At 35.4% G+C, this 16,836-nt stretch overlaps 1 protein-coding gene across 1 annotated transcript in view; it reads right to left on the bottom strand.

The window, feature by feature from the left end:
- The window catches only part of DARS1 (aspartyl-tRNA synthetase 1), a 39,602-nt gene that overhangs the window by 14,041 nt on the left and 8,725 nt on the right, over window positions 1-16,836 (bottom strand). The window contains exons 4-7 of the mRNA XM_067299395.1: window positions 12,923-13,025; window positions 4,405-4,507; window positions 3,016-3,096; window positions 2,516-2,575 (exon numbers count right to left, since the gene is read on the bottom strand). Of these exons, the coding sequence (XP_067155496.1) occupies window positions 2,516-2,575; window positions 3,016-3,096; window positions 4,405-4,507; window positions 12,923-13,025 (347 nt within the window). The remainder of the gene's footprint in view (window positions 1-2,515; window positions 2,576-3,015; window positions 3,097-4,404; window positions 4,508-12,922; window positions 13,026-16,836) is intronic.

Here is a 16,836-nt window from a genome sequence, read left to right on the forward strand (position 1 = left end):
AAAAAACTGCATTAAGATCAATGCATAGTTGGATTGTCACATAACATGGTTTGACACCCATAAACTACTAAAGGTACAATTTAATGTTTATGCACTATTCTGAGCAGTCTGAACAAGATAATCTTGTCCCTAAAAGGACTGTGCTTTGGACTCAACAAGCTCTACATGAGCAGGCACAGTGACAGCATCAGGACTGCTAAATGCATATAATTCAAGTCAAATTTGGACAGACAGTGTTAAGATAAAAATCCTCCTGACATCAAAAATAAGCCAGAGTAAGAACATCAGAGTCAGGACCATCGTTAAAACTTGATGAACCTGAATGATTTTCTTTTTTAGGATGACAACAGACCAAGCAGCAGAAACCAAAAATCTGTTATACTTGCTTGCTGTCTTTTCTTTCTTGTTTTTCCTCTACCACAGATCTTCATGAAATATGGTCCTTAACAGTTTCTGTAGTTTTTACAGATATGAAAAATCACATATCACTGAATATTTCAGTTAAACTTAAGCACAGGAGAAAAGTAGAGGTTTGGAAACACAAGCAGTGCTCTAATTTGCTTTTCTGAATTGCTCCAGAAAAGGGGTAGTAAATCAAGCATATCCAGAAACAAGTGTTTTGACTCTTATTAAACTATCATGAAAAATAAGATACTTATGTCAATAGTGGTTTCCTCATGGTAACCTGCAGCCAGGTAAAGGCACGAGGAGAACCTTGTTGGATGGAGCTATGCTATTTTTGGAAATCTGATCCCTTTTATTTATCCAAGAACCGAGTTTCACAACTCTGTTTTATCATAATTTGGCCTTAACCAATGAACTCACAGGTCAAGTAATAATTAAAATTAGTTAAAGTACTAAACTACTTTTAAGATTGCATTTAAATGGTGAAACATAATTCTAGTCCCATGGTAAGAATTTTTTTTTTTTAGTCTGAGTCTAGACAAGTATATGCATTTAGTTCTTTAAATCTTTCTCCAAAAATTAGGGTCTCTATTTTTGGTATTCAATGACCCCGCTCCTTCCTTAAACAAATGGAGCACCAAGGAAACCAGAACTAGATGGTACATACATTTGTGGTTTGACTTCCTCCCACACTTGTGAGAACAGATCATCACAGCATCTCTATTAGAACTATTTTGTTAACCTTTTTTTTCACTGCTGCCAATGATTTGGTTTTACCAGAAGAAACAGTATGGGAGAGCAAGCGGCTAAAAACTGTTTCAGGTGGCCTTGTGAGCTTTTAATACCTCATGTCTTCTAATCCTGATTAGCACATACCTACTTAAGCAATGCATTTGAAACACCAGGGCCTCTCTGAAGTCACAGTTGTCTTGCAGGTCCAATCTATGCAACCAAATCACTGAAAATCAATTAGTAACTTTTTTATTATTTTGAAGGACAAACTGCTTTGGTGCCCCTGCTCCTGTGACTCCACTGCATACAGTGTTTAGAATGCGTACATATATACAAACATATATTTTTATTGGGATTTTCCCTTTCTCCATTGAATACTTTTTCTGCTTATTCAGTGCTCCCTTAAAAAAAAACAAAACACCAAGGTCAGAGTAACACGTGACTAATTAGAATCCTTTCTGCACAAGCAAAGGCTCCTGCAGAACAAAGAAAGCAAAGTTATGAATAGTTGCTTTGGTTCTGAAACAAAGAATGAAGTGGGCAACAGAAGAGCCACATGGAAATGTGATGCGGTCAGAAACCTTTACATAGGACAAGGACAGCAAGACAGTCTTTTTCCCCAGTCAAGGGAAATTTGTGGCCAGGTTAGATCCTGCCATGAGTGGCTGCAGAGGATGAGAGAGAAGACACTGAAATTTGACATTTCACCCTTCCATCAATGTAGTAAAAGGTTAAACTGTCTTTCTGAATTTTATTATCTTTTGAATAGTGCTCATGAAATACTTGTTTAGCATGGCTCACCTTAGCTGTTGGAGCTAGGGAGAAAAATAGCTTCTGTAGAAGGCAGCGTTAAAGTTCAGGCCTCAAAACAAACAAACAAACTAGTACTGAGATTGGCATCATCACCTGGTACAATTTCACTTGCAAGACATGCATTACAGTGCCTCAATTGTATGTTAAATTCAGAATTCCATCTTAGATTTCAAAACTGAGCTCTTACTACACCACTACATTTGAGAGGAAATGATATTTCTTAGTCTGTAAGCCATCCGGGTTCAGTCACCTTTGGATTTTGCTAATAAAAAAAGTCCAGATGCACATGGCCACATGACAAATCCTAAATATGCACCTTTAAACTACTAATACATACTCTTAGATTAATTTCAGGAAGGGTTTCTGATTTTTTCTCTGTTGTTTGTACGTGTATGTGTAGATGAAGCTGTGTTTTCACAATGCCACTCTCATAAATTGAGAAATATGCTGTTCATTTTTCCTCTGGCCAAGAATACAGCTTCCATCAAATCCACTTCTATTGCTTTATGGATTAGATATCTGAGCAATAAATACACGTAAGCATGCAACACAGAACATTCCTTACCCTCAGATCAATGACTCTGTTGTCCAGTCTTGTATCTTGGTTTACAGTAGCTCTTCCATCCTAAACAATTGTGCAAAAACAGAGAATTCATATATACAACTAAAAAAATTTCAATAGAGAAAGATATCATCTGGTTAAATTAAAGGGTTATTTCCAAATTCAGAGAATTTCTAGAACAGACTGAAGAACATACAACGAATTGCCAGTATGAGCAAAGCTTAAGATATACAGCTTTTCCCAGTGGTCATAGGCAGAAACCAGCTATGAGGATCAGAAGAACTGACATACAAACAAGTATGTTTCAGTCTGCAAAATACCTGGTTCTGACTTTCTACTGCAGTTCAGCAAGCATAAAGAAATTTTTAACAAACGTTGGACAAAAAGTAAAACCTAAGTCTACCAACAAGCCAAAATCACTACAATAAGGAAGTTGCCAGTATTTCATGCTTTTGTTCAATTACAAATATAATGAAAGGTATTTGAGGATGCAAAGTTTTCACCTCCTCTCCTTCCACTTCTGGCCGAACAGCATCATCCAGCTGTAAGGGCAATCGGGGTTCAGCCAAACTGATCACATAGATCTGAAAGTGAGACAGGAACAGAAATAGCATGACACTTGGCTCAAAAGGAGGTGTGACTTACAAAAAGATATTTCTGGCATAGACATGAAACAGTGTTTTGCATAGGCTGTTAGCTGGAAGACTGTGATTTTATTCAAATAGTCAAGATCTGTGGTTGCATTCTCATGACAATGCTGGAAGTGCTTAGTTCTGATTTTCATTTTGAAAGATTAAAAATGTTTTTGTATTTTTTTTCTGGGAAGCGGAGTCACATTGAGTTGAGCAAGCACATCAAGGACACATTGCCTGAGCGACAAACCTATCGTCATGAATACCAGGTCTGAAACTACTAGATTTCACAAAGTTTTAGATTTTGATTCCAGCGGGATCATCTCAGTCTTCCTGTTGTTACTGTACAGTGATACTTATCCTGTGATTATATCTGAAAGAATCATTTCAGACTCAAAATTTCTGAGCTAGCTAAAATACTGTCAGAGAAAGACAACTTGCCTTACAGTCTAATAATATGTGCAGTCAATTTGGTGTCTTTTCAGCAAAATCAAGGATATGATATATCTACACATCTATTAAAATATATTTCTTTGAAATCTGCAGACTTTCCCCAACATTGTTAGCTAAAATTTACCTTACTACTACAGCTTCAATGGCTACATCTGACCATTGTGCTCTGCTATCAAAGTGACTGTGTTTCACCAGTATTGCAGGCACGCAGTTTGTGAAGTGGCTGAAAACCTTTAGAAGCAAAGGATATTACCTAAAGGTTTAAATATACATTCTATTTAAACAAATTATAAAGTTGCACTTCCTCCAGCCTTACAGTACAAGCTATGGGGATTTTAGACTTCAAGAGCTTCCACAGTGTTAGGTCAGTGCTTTGTTTTTACTGAGTGTGACGTATTCCATTCCATTGTACGAAGGGGAAGATTGTACCTTTGTGATAAAGACACTTCTGACTTACATGTAAGAAAGAGACAGATGACAGTATCTGCTGCAGTTAAGAATCAGAACTAGAATTACAAGCTTTCCTAGCCAAACTATTCTAGTGAGATACTTTATTTTACTTGCTATTATATTCCAAATGGCAGATAGGAATAGGAAATTAAAAATAAAAATAAAAATCAAATCTCTTAAACAGAATTGTTTCATGCTTATGTTTGACACACTGAAATTGGTAGTTTAAAGCAGTTTATTTCTCTGGTATGGGACCACTTACTGAGAAAGTATTTGACAAAGTTTATATAGGTAGATAGAATAGACAGAAAATCTCTCAAACAATTAACCCAGTGATCCATTTGCTCAAAAAATTACCCTTTGAACATGCAGCTCAACATCTTGCTGAGTACAGCCTCCAATTTTCTGATATGCTTTCCTCACAACGCCTTCTACGTCCACAATGCTCTCTTTGTTGATGCTGTCAATAAAGATAGTCAGCTTACTAAATTTCATTGCATGCTGCACCAGACTGAGTATCTAGCACTAGGAAGTATAAGTACTTTATGGACTGCTGGAACAATAAAACAGAGTTAAGGATTTAGGTAAAGTTGTTATTTATTATATATAATGACTGAGTTAATAAAGGACTTTGCTAAAATATTCCCAGCTGCAATAAATTGAAACTGGGGTGGACGACATGAGGGGAAAAGAATTATTATTAAGCTTAGTGCCTGCTCATTTGTTGCACATGTACACATGAATTGACAAGTTGCATACTTCTTCTCCTAGGCCACATACACTCATGTATGTGTCAGCTGATGCAGTTATCTGAAAGATGTGCCTTAAGCAGCAGAACAACAAACTGAAAGAAGTCCTAGAGCTGGAGGGGAATATCAAAACTGACTGAGCTTGTTTAAACTACATGACTTGTTACTGAAAGATGCAAGATGCTCTAAGTCATTTCTCTAAGACAGAGGACATCTTAATTGCTCTCCACTAACAGTCACTGATAGTATATTAAAACACTATAATATCTTGAATGCCTTCCAACAATATGATATAAAGTATGTGTGTTTATAGGCAAACAATAAAGCATGATTGTTTATAAGCAAACAATAACAAGAGCCTCAAGACTGATAGGTGAGAAAATAATTTGTATGAATGGTTTTTGTTTAGGTATTCAAAGTATTGAACTTTAAAGCAGTAATTTCATACAGATAATTTCATCCCCACTGAAAATATATTTACGATTTGTGATTTCAATATCAGTATTGTATCTTTGTCACCTTGCAAAAGGAAAAATATCAGAAAAGATTTTTTTTCCTCTTTATAAAAAATAATTATTACAATTAACTTTATTTTGCACTTCTCAGGCATTCTTTAAAAGATCTGAAAGAACTTTATATCTATCACTTGACCACAAAACCCCTTAGGAAAGTAGCAGGCCCACAATTTAACTGCAAAAGAAAGAGGTGAGCAAAGATACAGACAGACAAGCTGGCCACTACTGATGTTGGTAAAGCAATTAGTGCCCTCAGGTTTACAAGGTTGCCTTCTTTGAATGAGACAGCCTCAACCCCAAACCAACAAATCCCAAACTCTTGCCATAGACCTCAGTTAAAGGGCAGCGAGATAAATACTTAAATGCAAGGCATTTCAGGACGGAGGGGCAGTAACGCCCAGTGAGGGGGAGGAAGGACAGAGTGCGAACAGAGTACGAGCTGCTGCTGCTGCTGGTAACTACTGGCCTGATCAGCCGCATCTGCCATAGTTCACCTAGCGTTGCCCACTTTAAGCCACTATAAGAGCTGCGAACAAAATCTAGACATTCGAGCCCTATGGTCTTTTTGCACAGGTACGTGAGAAACTCATTAAGACTGAGAAGCTTCTCTTCAGAAACACCTGTGTTTGGAATTAGACATTCTCTCACATTTTTGAAGTTGGACTTTCCTGGTTAAATAATGACATTTATCTTTTTACTTGATGGGGAAATGTATACTCGTCTCTGAGAAAGCCCGTCTGGTGTGATCCAGAAGCTGAGATACAATCCACTGAACGCTGCAGAGTATGACTACTTGCTTGTTCTGCTTTTCTGTTCTTCTTGAAGCATCCATATAAGACCTATGAGAAGCTAGATGGACCTTTGGTCTAACCTGGCACAAACTTTTACGTTATAAAGCCGAGTTCAGATTTAAGTTATCTAATAAAATTTTTTGAATAAAAATGACCAATTTTAAGAGAAAATCTGATGATGTAAAGTAGCACTGGGAAATTTCAGTGTTAGAATTCTTAAAACTTAACATAACTATTGCAAGTGAATTACAAGTAATTAAAAAAAACAAGTTTAAACATTCTAGTTGATTACACCATTTCTTTGACAGTAATTACTTTCTTTGATGGTCCATCATTTTCAGGTGATAGAACTCACTGGTACCTGCTCCAAGTGTTACACAGATCACAGAACTTTATATGCTTAACTGGCTTAACCATTTGGTAATTTCAGATATTGTATAAAATTTCTGAATGGTATGTTTTTCTGGTAATGTTGCCAGCCAAAACACTCCACAACTAGAATTTACAAGAGCTACAATTGCTCAAATCAGTATAATGAACAAATGACTACATTTACAGGAAGCACAGAGGATGACAATAGACTTTAAATCAAAATTCATCATCTAAGGGTGAATCAACTTTCATCCCAGCTATTTAAGCAGAGACTACAAATTAAAGAAAGACAAGGAGAAATGACACTAACAGCAAATCCTCTGTACTGGGAAAAAAAGAGTAATAGTTAAATGTAAATGAGTTGTATGGTGTTTTCTTAATCAGATTATTGATCCCACTGCTAACTGGTATCAGTGAAGTCACTACAGAACTATGATCAGAATATGAACAGTTCAAGACATGCAAAATGGTATCAGTTTAAAAATACCAGGAAAAATTAACTTTTACATCATTGCAGCTGTAATATCACTTTGCACACCTGCATAGCAGAACTTACAAACTCCTAATTTATGATCAAATCTGCTTAGATTTTTTCTCTCTCTGATCTCAAATTACAATTAAAACAGTTAAGTTCCTTGGTCTGGAACACACTTTAAAATCTGTAACATCTCTTAGTCATTACATCTTTTGTAATTTTACAATGTATTCCAATGCAGTACCTACATATGTATATGTCCAAATAGGTATATAATTGCCTGGGCATACAAAAGCACCATCTATTTAAAAATATTTATAATCTATTCTAAACTTTCATTTGATAATACGAAAACACAGTCTTGTTCATTCAGACTAGTTATCTAATCCGGTATGCAAGTAAAAACTTGTGTTCTGAGCTCTGGTTGAATTGGGCTCAGTAAGATTGTGTATTGGAAAAGTCTAAGTTGACTAAAATCACCTTTGTGACATAGTTCATCAAATGTAAACTACAGCAACCTAAAAGGGGCCGCCTCGGTCTCAACAGGTGATTCATGGAATCTAACTGAAATGATGATTTCAGTTCAAATTAGAACAAGAAACAAGATGCTTCAATTGAACCCTGGTAACTACATCAAAGCGTTCCCTACAGCTGCAGCACTGAGTTATCTAGGTGATTTTTCACAAAATCCCCCAGGTTAAGGAAGAAAAAAAAAAAAAAAAAAAAAAAAGGATCTGAACAAGTTGCAGAAAAGCAGGCCAAAGCTATCACCATTTCCATTAAAGGCAACAATATTTTCATCTGTAACTAATATTACAAAGGACTAGAAGCTAAATTAAAATGCATTAAGAGAAGGCATATGATATCTTTATATTATTTAATCCTTAAAAGAAGCTATTTTAGTGACAGATTCATAAACCCCAACCATTAAAAAAATTCTTTTGTATAGCAAACTGCTCCATTATATTGTAACATTCCTTCAAAAAAAAAAAAAAAACCAACCAAGACTATAATTACTAAAATGTCCACTAGATGCCTTATGTCCCTCTTAATTATCTGTATGTCTATTAGCCAAGACTTTCTCCTTTAACCACAAGATTGCATTATTGCAGTCTGTATGAAAACATCTTTCATCAGTAGCTTCATGTTGCAAGCTGAACCGCATGTGGGCCTCTCTAAGTGAATCACAATCAATATTTCCTTGATCAAAATTCTGAAGAACTGAAAAAAACCTAGATTATTTACTCTAAACAGAAAATGTTTTAACTAATGGAAGCATCCATACTCATTCAAACAATATTTTCTTCCTTGTTTTTTCCTCAAGACTGTTTTCTGTAGGCAGACTGCATAAATTAGAATATTAATACTTCCTTATAAAAATATTAAATAATTGCCATAAAACATAAGGAACAAAAGATCCTTTATCTGAATGTTAGTGAAAGCTCAAGGCAATACAGTGTACTTTAGAAAAAATGGTTCACTTTGTAAATAGTTGAAAGTATTAACATTGTTTACTCTAACTCAAAAACATCAATTGTAATATTATTGTCTGCACAAATAAAATATGTACCCATTAAGCCCTCTGACCCAAATTTAGCAGAAAAGTTAACTGATATTCATATACATGAAGGTCAGGGAAACACCTATTCTTATTCTCTTCATGGTAAAAATCATCTATTTCCTGCAGCAACCTTCTAACACCGGAAGAGCTAGAATATGTTCTGGGAAAAAAATCCTGTCTTCTTTCAGAGATTTCAAGCAACTAGATTCACTACTCACTTTTAAGAATTTTCACTATAAAAAAATCTCCCCTTTATTTCCCTTCTGAATTTATCCAGCTTCACCATCTGTTCATTGCATCTTGTCATACTTCTGTATCTGCTAAATAAGAACTCTTCACTGACAGAAAGTCTTCTTCTTGCACAGGTACGATCAGAGTAAATCACTTACTAATTTCTCTTGGATAAAACAGACAGGTTTCTTCAGTTTTACAGGAAGACAAACTTTCCTGACAGCGTATCATTTAATCCTGTAACTTCATCATTGACTTTCTTCCTACTTGAAAATATGTATTTTGATACAAAGACAAAAGAATGGGACAAAACATTCTGGAAATGGTCTCATCACTGGCTTATATTATATTAAGGGCATTTTCTTATTCTTTTTCAAAACTCAAGAGAGCTCTTACCATAGTATGTAAGAGAACTGCATGAAATCCTAATTTGGTTATGTATCATGATCTCAAATTTCTAATTACTACTTTCCTGGATATTAATGCTGAACCTACATAAGATCTGTACTAATGGTCACAAAGGTACAACTTCACACTAAAGAGCATCAAAGTGATCATTCCAAATGAGTCCTGTAATTATGCACTCTGGGGCAGTCATGTGGCTAAACAGTTTACACCATACCAATTTCTGTGTCATCTGCAAACCCAACAGCTGCAATTTGACATTTTCTTCCAGATGACCAATAAAAATATTAAACAGAAGTGGGTCAAGAAAATATTTCTGCAGTATCCCACAGCAACAGCTTCAGCAGACAAGGATTCCCCATTTTCAAGAAGTGCTAGATCATTTTTAATACTTTTAATGTGCTTCGTCATTGTAAGAAGCCTTGTGAAAGGAAGTACTGAATCTAACAAAGAAAAACTTAAACATTTTCTGCTTAAGCAGACAAAAATAAGAAGGTAGAAAATTAAGGTTCTACACAGAGTTTCAATCACGCCTCTTGGGTTTTCATAATACTACCAATTTATCTAGCTGATCAACTATTGTACATTTTTCTGCATTGTAATGTATTTTCATACAGGTTTACCCATCATTTTGCGTGGTTTATCTATTTTCAGAATTTTCATTCTCCTGCCTAGAGAGCAATAGTTACTTCCTGACCAAGGGCACAGCATTTGTGTAGCTAAATTAAAATCTGGCAACCCCCTCCTGCAATTGCTAAATCATATCACATCGCTATTTGTGGAACAAACTCAGTAGCAGGGAAAGACCCAATGCTTGTGCGAGGGAAAAAAAAAAAAAAAAGAGAAGAGAAAGAAAACCAAAACTGACCCAACCCAATCCTTTCTGAAAAAAATAGGTTGATAAGTTACTAATTTCACCATTTGGCACCTTTGCTGTATTAAAGAGACAATTAACTCCTTCCCCTATAAAGCACCCCTTGCAGGACTAATCTGAAATTTTCTTTGATGAAAGACATGAGAATGCCATAACTGCTAATGGCACTATGGCACTGTGTTGCTTTTGATAGTTCAACTAGGAAATTTTCATAGTTAAATTTACAGAAATCTCTTTTTAAAAAGTGAGATAAGCTAGTGACAAGTCTCTCTCACTAAAAACAAGTCATCATTCTTATGATAATGAAGATAATCAGTATAGGAATACATTTACAGTATGTTAATGTTGCTAGACCACAGAAGGTTATGAAAGTTCTCAGTTTCTATGTGCCAATATCAAGAAGAGGAACTGGTCTGTTTATTATTTATGAAAATTTGTACAAAAAATGCTCATGATTAAACCAGTCCTTACACTATCTTAAGTTCTCCTTAAAAATTGAAGTTCCAGCATTTCACAAGCTATTTTAAAAAAGTTTGGACCTAGCTCCTGAGAAGAGATTTCAGTATCAAAATATGTGAAAGTAGCATACAAATGCTGAAGTTCATACCACTGCCAGTAAAAGAGTTTAGTTTATACATTTAATTGACATGTAAGGTATTTAACTTAAATATGTTCCTCAATAATGTGATTGCCTCACTTAATGTGTAGGAAAAGAAGAGGAGATAAGAAGAGACATTCAAAAAGGCAGAGAAACAGTATAGTTATTTTTGGACATCTATGACCAGCCTGATCTGCTAACAACAACAATAGTGGCATCGTTCCACAGCGCATGAAAACTAGCAGGAAAGTGACTAAAGACAAGGCATGTCTGCTATTGTGCTTCAGGTGTTAACTCAGCTGGTGACCACAAATGCACTTGGAAGTCAGCGAGCAGCAGCCACTGAAGGACAAGAGGCAGCTGCAAGGAAGACATGAAACAGAAGATGACTGCACTACAAGATTGTAACCCAAATCTCAAACCTGATGTTAAAAAAAAAAAAAAAAAAAGGCCGTAGCAGGGAAAGTTCTATCATTCAAAGCACACGATGGTCAGCATACAGCATTTTCAGAAGCACATACAAAGAGTCAAATGTACATGCTATAAATGAGAGGCTGTAGCATCAGGAATTACCCTGAAAATACTCCTGCAGAAAAGAACAGAATGAAAAATCAAAATGTAGTATAAACATTATGAACCTGGTTACTCACAGGAAAGCAGATCTGTGGTATCAAAAAAAGCAGGGGGGATGAAAGGGAATTGGAAGGAAACTAAGGACAAGATTGCATCTGATTTAACAATTTACTGCTACCAGAAGAGAAAGGAGCTTTGCCCTCTCCTCTTTTCAGATATCCTTTTCCACCCTTTACCACTTTCTGCTATTTCTCGCGCTCCATGATCTGTTTTAAATCACTAACCTGACAGAAAATTAACCTAGCAAAAAAGATGAGTGAGTTGAGGAAAGGTCACGAAGTCTGACAAGTGCCAGAGTCAGCATGTGGAAGAAAAGAGCAACGGCCAGCTTCCCTCTCATGATACCATGGAGCTCAGCTGCTCATGAAACAGAAACATAAGAAACTCAGATGTGGAGGGAACAAATATGAAGCAACAATGAAAGAGTGAGATGTTTGAGAGAGTGGAGGCAGACTGTTAGTAGGTTAGAGGGAGAGGAAGTGGGGAAAAGAGAGATAGTGCACTTAATTCTTTTCAAAGAACCCTTTAAGTGCTGGAGAAAATAAGCTATTTCACAAAGAAACAGAACTCTTCATTTTGGCTCATAAACACCTGTAAACAGCATGCCTCACACTGGCACTGCCAACTCTAAGCACCGCCAAACAGCAAACACTGCTGGTTCTGTTCTCCCGTCGCCTTGAACCTCATCAGCAGAAGCATTATCCCAATCTTCTCAACTTGGCTTCTGGAAGTCTATACTATAATGAATCCCCCCTTTCCCTGACATATTGAAGGTTGAAGGCTCTAGCACTTTTACAGCTAATTAGTGGGGGCTCCCTTCCCAGGCATGAGAGTAGTGCCAAGAACTACACAGAAGCAACTGAAGTGCCACATGTTAAACATATTATTGCACTGAATTGACCCACATTTCTGTTTGTGAACAAGTAGTTAAAAACACTACATGATTAAAAACCTCTGTTATAAAAACACCTCTGTCATGTAAGCACATTTAGTACTGGACAACCCCAAAACACAATCATTTTTGAGGTAAGAAGGCAAGGGCAGATAACTTTTTAGCTTTAAGAATAAAACAAACCAAATAACTAAATTTAAATTGCTTCAAAAAACATTTTCCTTACTTGGTAGGTCTAACTATTACCCCAAATAAAAAAATCTTAAAAAGCAGCTTAAGACCCTCCAAATTGTAGTGCCAAAAATAAGATGTAAAAAAGATTAATTTGGTGCATAGAAGCAACTCTTTAATTTCTTCAACTCAGTAAACCATTTGCTGTATACGGAGCTTCTTCACACCAGTTCTTGCTATAAAACATACTACCACATTGCAAATCTCCTACTCATAGAAGAAAAACCCTCAACATGTGCACACAAACACCACACAAAGTGTCCCACTATGCTTAGCTTGCCAGACTTTTTTGTTAGACCGCTTGAAAGTAAGCCATGTCAGTGGCAAGAGAATGCTGCTTCAGCAGTTCAGAATGAATTTCAAGCCTGTTCTCTATTTTATCTTTTGTAAGTGTAATGTATTCAAGCAATAGTGAACTGACAATTTAAATAACTACATTTTAAAACAAACGAAGCATTGATGTTAATGTGTGAAAATGGTCCCAACCCCTGGGAGTCCTGGTTCCCACCATTGTTTACTCTGACAACAGGATATAATTGCTTACTTACTTGGCAGCAAACTTTACCATCTGCTTGCTTGCATGCTGTCCCACAGCCACAAGAGCCTGGACATTAAACTGCTGCTGACGCAGGACTAAGAAACACTGCTTCCCTGAATACAAAGAAAAACAACACAGGTGTATTAAGGACAAGTTACTCGAGGTCCTTGGGAATGGGAAAAATGCTTTACTACTTTAATATTAAGCTGAGCTTTTACGTGTGTGTGTGTCTCTGAATAGCTACATCTAACTAGATTCAGGTCTACATGTACACACACACACACACATCAAACCTTGAGATAAATAAAATGATTTTGGCTTACATCTATAAGTGGGTGAATGTACATTTTCTATAAATAACAACATGCCTCCTAAGTTAAGTAATATCTAGACAGGATGATAACTAGAATTCATGCAATAGTTCTTCAGTGCCAGAAGCGCACATGTAATTCACATTTTTCCTTGCTGCTTTGCTCACTTTCATACTGCAAAGAAGATGAACAGCCTTCTCGGCTCTACATTACTTTAAAAGAAGGGTTTTTTCCTCTTCTAAAATGTACACCATCACTTCTACAATTAAAGCTGTAGGGTTGTTTTGACAAAGCTACTCTGAGTGAATTAGGCTTGATTTTGCACCACAGGGACTAAACCAACAATGTTCATTCTATAATACAACATACATTCTGAACGAAGGGGAACAAAAGAAGTATTGATTCTGGTGAATGACAAGAACCTAAAAGACTCAAGTAAAAATTCCTGCAAAAGCAATTTATTAATCAACAGCTTAGGGAAAAAGAAGTTAATGCAGTTTGCTGAATTTTAAAATACATCTTTCCAAGTCAACAAAGCTCATTTTAATCTGTTTAAAGTATCTGTGTAATGACAGTTACAATCATTTTATATTTCTCCTCACATCTCTAACAGACATTTATTCCTTAGCTTAAATTTTAAAAAAAGTCTCTTCCTCAAAGAGGAAACATAAACAAACACTCTGCTGTTGTACCAGTATCTGCCAAAATGCATCCATACCCTTTTAATTCCAAGTTTTGACTCATGTCATTATAATAATATTTCAATTAAAACAGTGAGAACAGGTAGCGGTGAGAAGCTTTGTTACAAAGTAGCTATTTCCCAGTTATTGCTGTCTTATGCTATATATATATATATATATATATATATATGTTGGTTTTCATGTTCTATAACTTGCACAGCGACACCAAAATGCCAGTTGCACTCTTCATCTGCAATCATGCAGATTACAATTCCTGACACAGTTGCAGATAATTTAAACAGTATCAGAAGATAAATGCAGATCGTTTGACATACAATCTGTTGGAAATCGAGGCAAACATAAAACTAGTCCACAATACTTAAAAAAAAAAAAAAAAATTATAATGGTTGGAAATGACTGACTTCTTGTCCTATGACCTTGGTTTCAGAAATGCTACACAATTTTCAGAAAACAGACCACAACTATTTCCATATTCCAGGGATTCCAAAATTGAAGTAAAGAAACTAATATGGCATGATTTTTCATATTTCTTACAGGCAAACACTAAACTACAAATTTAAATTAGAAGAGAGCAGGCTTTAGAAATTAAATAGATCCTGTAACAATAAATATGCTTGTATTTCAAGTTTACATAGCAAGTCCACAAACTAAGAATACATAAAAAATAAAGTACAATTTTTCAATGGGACACAATATGGTAAGTTTCTTTGGGTAAGTGAGGCTTTTCTCACACCTTTCAAATCTCCATGTTTCTTTCTTACAAGATAAGTGTTTGACACAGCATTTCCTCCCCATGATTTCAGTTACAAAGAATTTAACAAAGTATGATGGAAGTTCAACAGTGTTGTATTAGGGATTCAAATGAAAAATAACAACTGAAGACATCCAGAATGTCACTGAATTAGTAAATATTTAAGGAGAGAAGAGTGAAAGAAATGGAAGGACTTGCTATCATACAAATCAGAAGCAAAAGTTTGGCAGTTTTACTTAAACCAAAACATTAGAAGTCTGATCAATATCTGCATTACAAAAGGACTCAAAATATTTTTGTCATGAGTAACACTACTTGTTTTTCTGAGTAAAGAGAATGTTTTGTAGAATATAATAAACATTTCTAATCACACAGAAGATAAGTGATCAAACAAACCTTACTGATAGGGAATAGTTAAAACAGTTACAGTTACACAAAGTTACAAAGTTCCACACAGTTCCACTGTTAAAGACTGCAGGAGGAAACAGAACTTTTCCCAAGAAAGCCTAATGCATGTGAAATAAACTATCAAAAAACAACCCATAATCAAATCTAGTTCATGATTAGATGCCTTTCCAGACAAAGCAATGGAAAAAAGGAAGCATCAGGGTGAGAAAAAAATAAAAGATTACTGTTCTCCACATGTTTTAAGATCTTTTCATATGCATTTTTTTAAGTTAAAAGCGTAAGATGAACTTTAATTACCTACATTCAACAAAAGCAAACATATCTATATGTTTCTATAAAACAGACAAACATTGTATCCTATAAAAAGTCCTAAAAAGATGAAAAGCTTCAAAAGAAATATGATTAAAAAAGTCTGATTCCATCTAACACAAGGAACTTTTAGTCATTGAGTAAATAAGAGAATACACCACACATGGGATTCTTTCAAAATTAAGCAAAGAAAACCAAATAGGAATGCATATCTGTTCTTGGATGGAAGTACTGAATGACACAAGACCTTATGAGAGCAAAAGAAGTAGAAAAAGAATTCACATAGACAGAGAGAAATTTTTGGTCATATAAATACATTGCTAGTTAAATATATCTGCCAGCAAATAAATGATTTTATATGGCTTATTATAAATTTTTTTCTAACATTTAAATTGCTGGACTTTTTTTTCCCAGACATACTATCTTGATGTTTTACAAAAAATTTGCATCCATGAAATGAAAACAAATTCAGGTCTAATATACTGCCTAAGTTCTAACCACCTGGCAGAACCAGACTGATCTCCCAGCTGCTGTTCAATGATAAACTTGATCAGTAGCTTATGCTGGCTTTCAAATGAGGCCAGAAATAGCATTTATTTCATCTATGATAAAAAACACAGGGCCCCAAGCACTTTAGTTTTAAGTACAACTCCCAGAAATTCCCAACACCCCATTCTTTACACACCCTTCAGTTAGTCTCCATCAGGCTTCATGAGTGGCTTACTATATGAGACAGCTGGATTCTGCAGTTGTTCCATTTTTCTGGTTTATTGGTCAGAATCAGACAGGGTTAAGTAAAGGATATGTTGGTTATTTAGGAGGCAAATTCGAGTTTCTGAGAAAAAATAAAGCTACTTTTCTGCAAGATTTTCCTGTTTCCTGCAAGACTTTCCTTTCCATAGTGATAGGAACAGCACCATGATGTGTGGGAAAGACTAATATTACTTCTTACTCTCAAACATTTGCTTTTATTAGATTCTTTTCCCCAATGCTTAAGTAAATAAGCATACAAAACTTACAGCAGTCCCTGAATGTCATATTTTGCTTCATCAGACCAAGAGGGAACAAGAGGCGCAATCAATAAATTGAGAACACTTCATGAGAAGCCTATAATCAATCCCTGTTCTTTCATTCTTCAGGTTGTATTAAGAGTCTTGAAAATAAGCATTGCTATTTCATTAAAAACAATGGTCTCTCCTGAGGTCAAAGGTGAAGGGTGAGAGACAGCAGTTTATGGTTGAGTGTTTAATATTGCCATGTTATTTATGCTATTCTGACTGAAGTACATGCATATATCATGCAGGATGTCTTTCATAAATGCAATAAAGAGGCAATAAACAACAACCATTGAACTTTGCATTTTGTTTTAAAGGTCTGCAGTAAGACACCTCTCTTCCACTTCAATGTTTAATCTACTAAATTCTATCAATACTCTGAACTTTTT

Source organism: Apteryx mantelli, chromosome 6, assembly GCF_036417845.1.
Source record: "Apteryx mantelli isolate bAptMan1 chromosome 6, bAptMan1.hap1, whole genome shotgun sequence".
Classification (NCBI taxonomy): Eukaryota; Metazoa; Chordata; class Aves; order Apterygiformes; family Apterygidae; genus Apteryx; species Apteryx mantelli.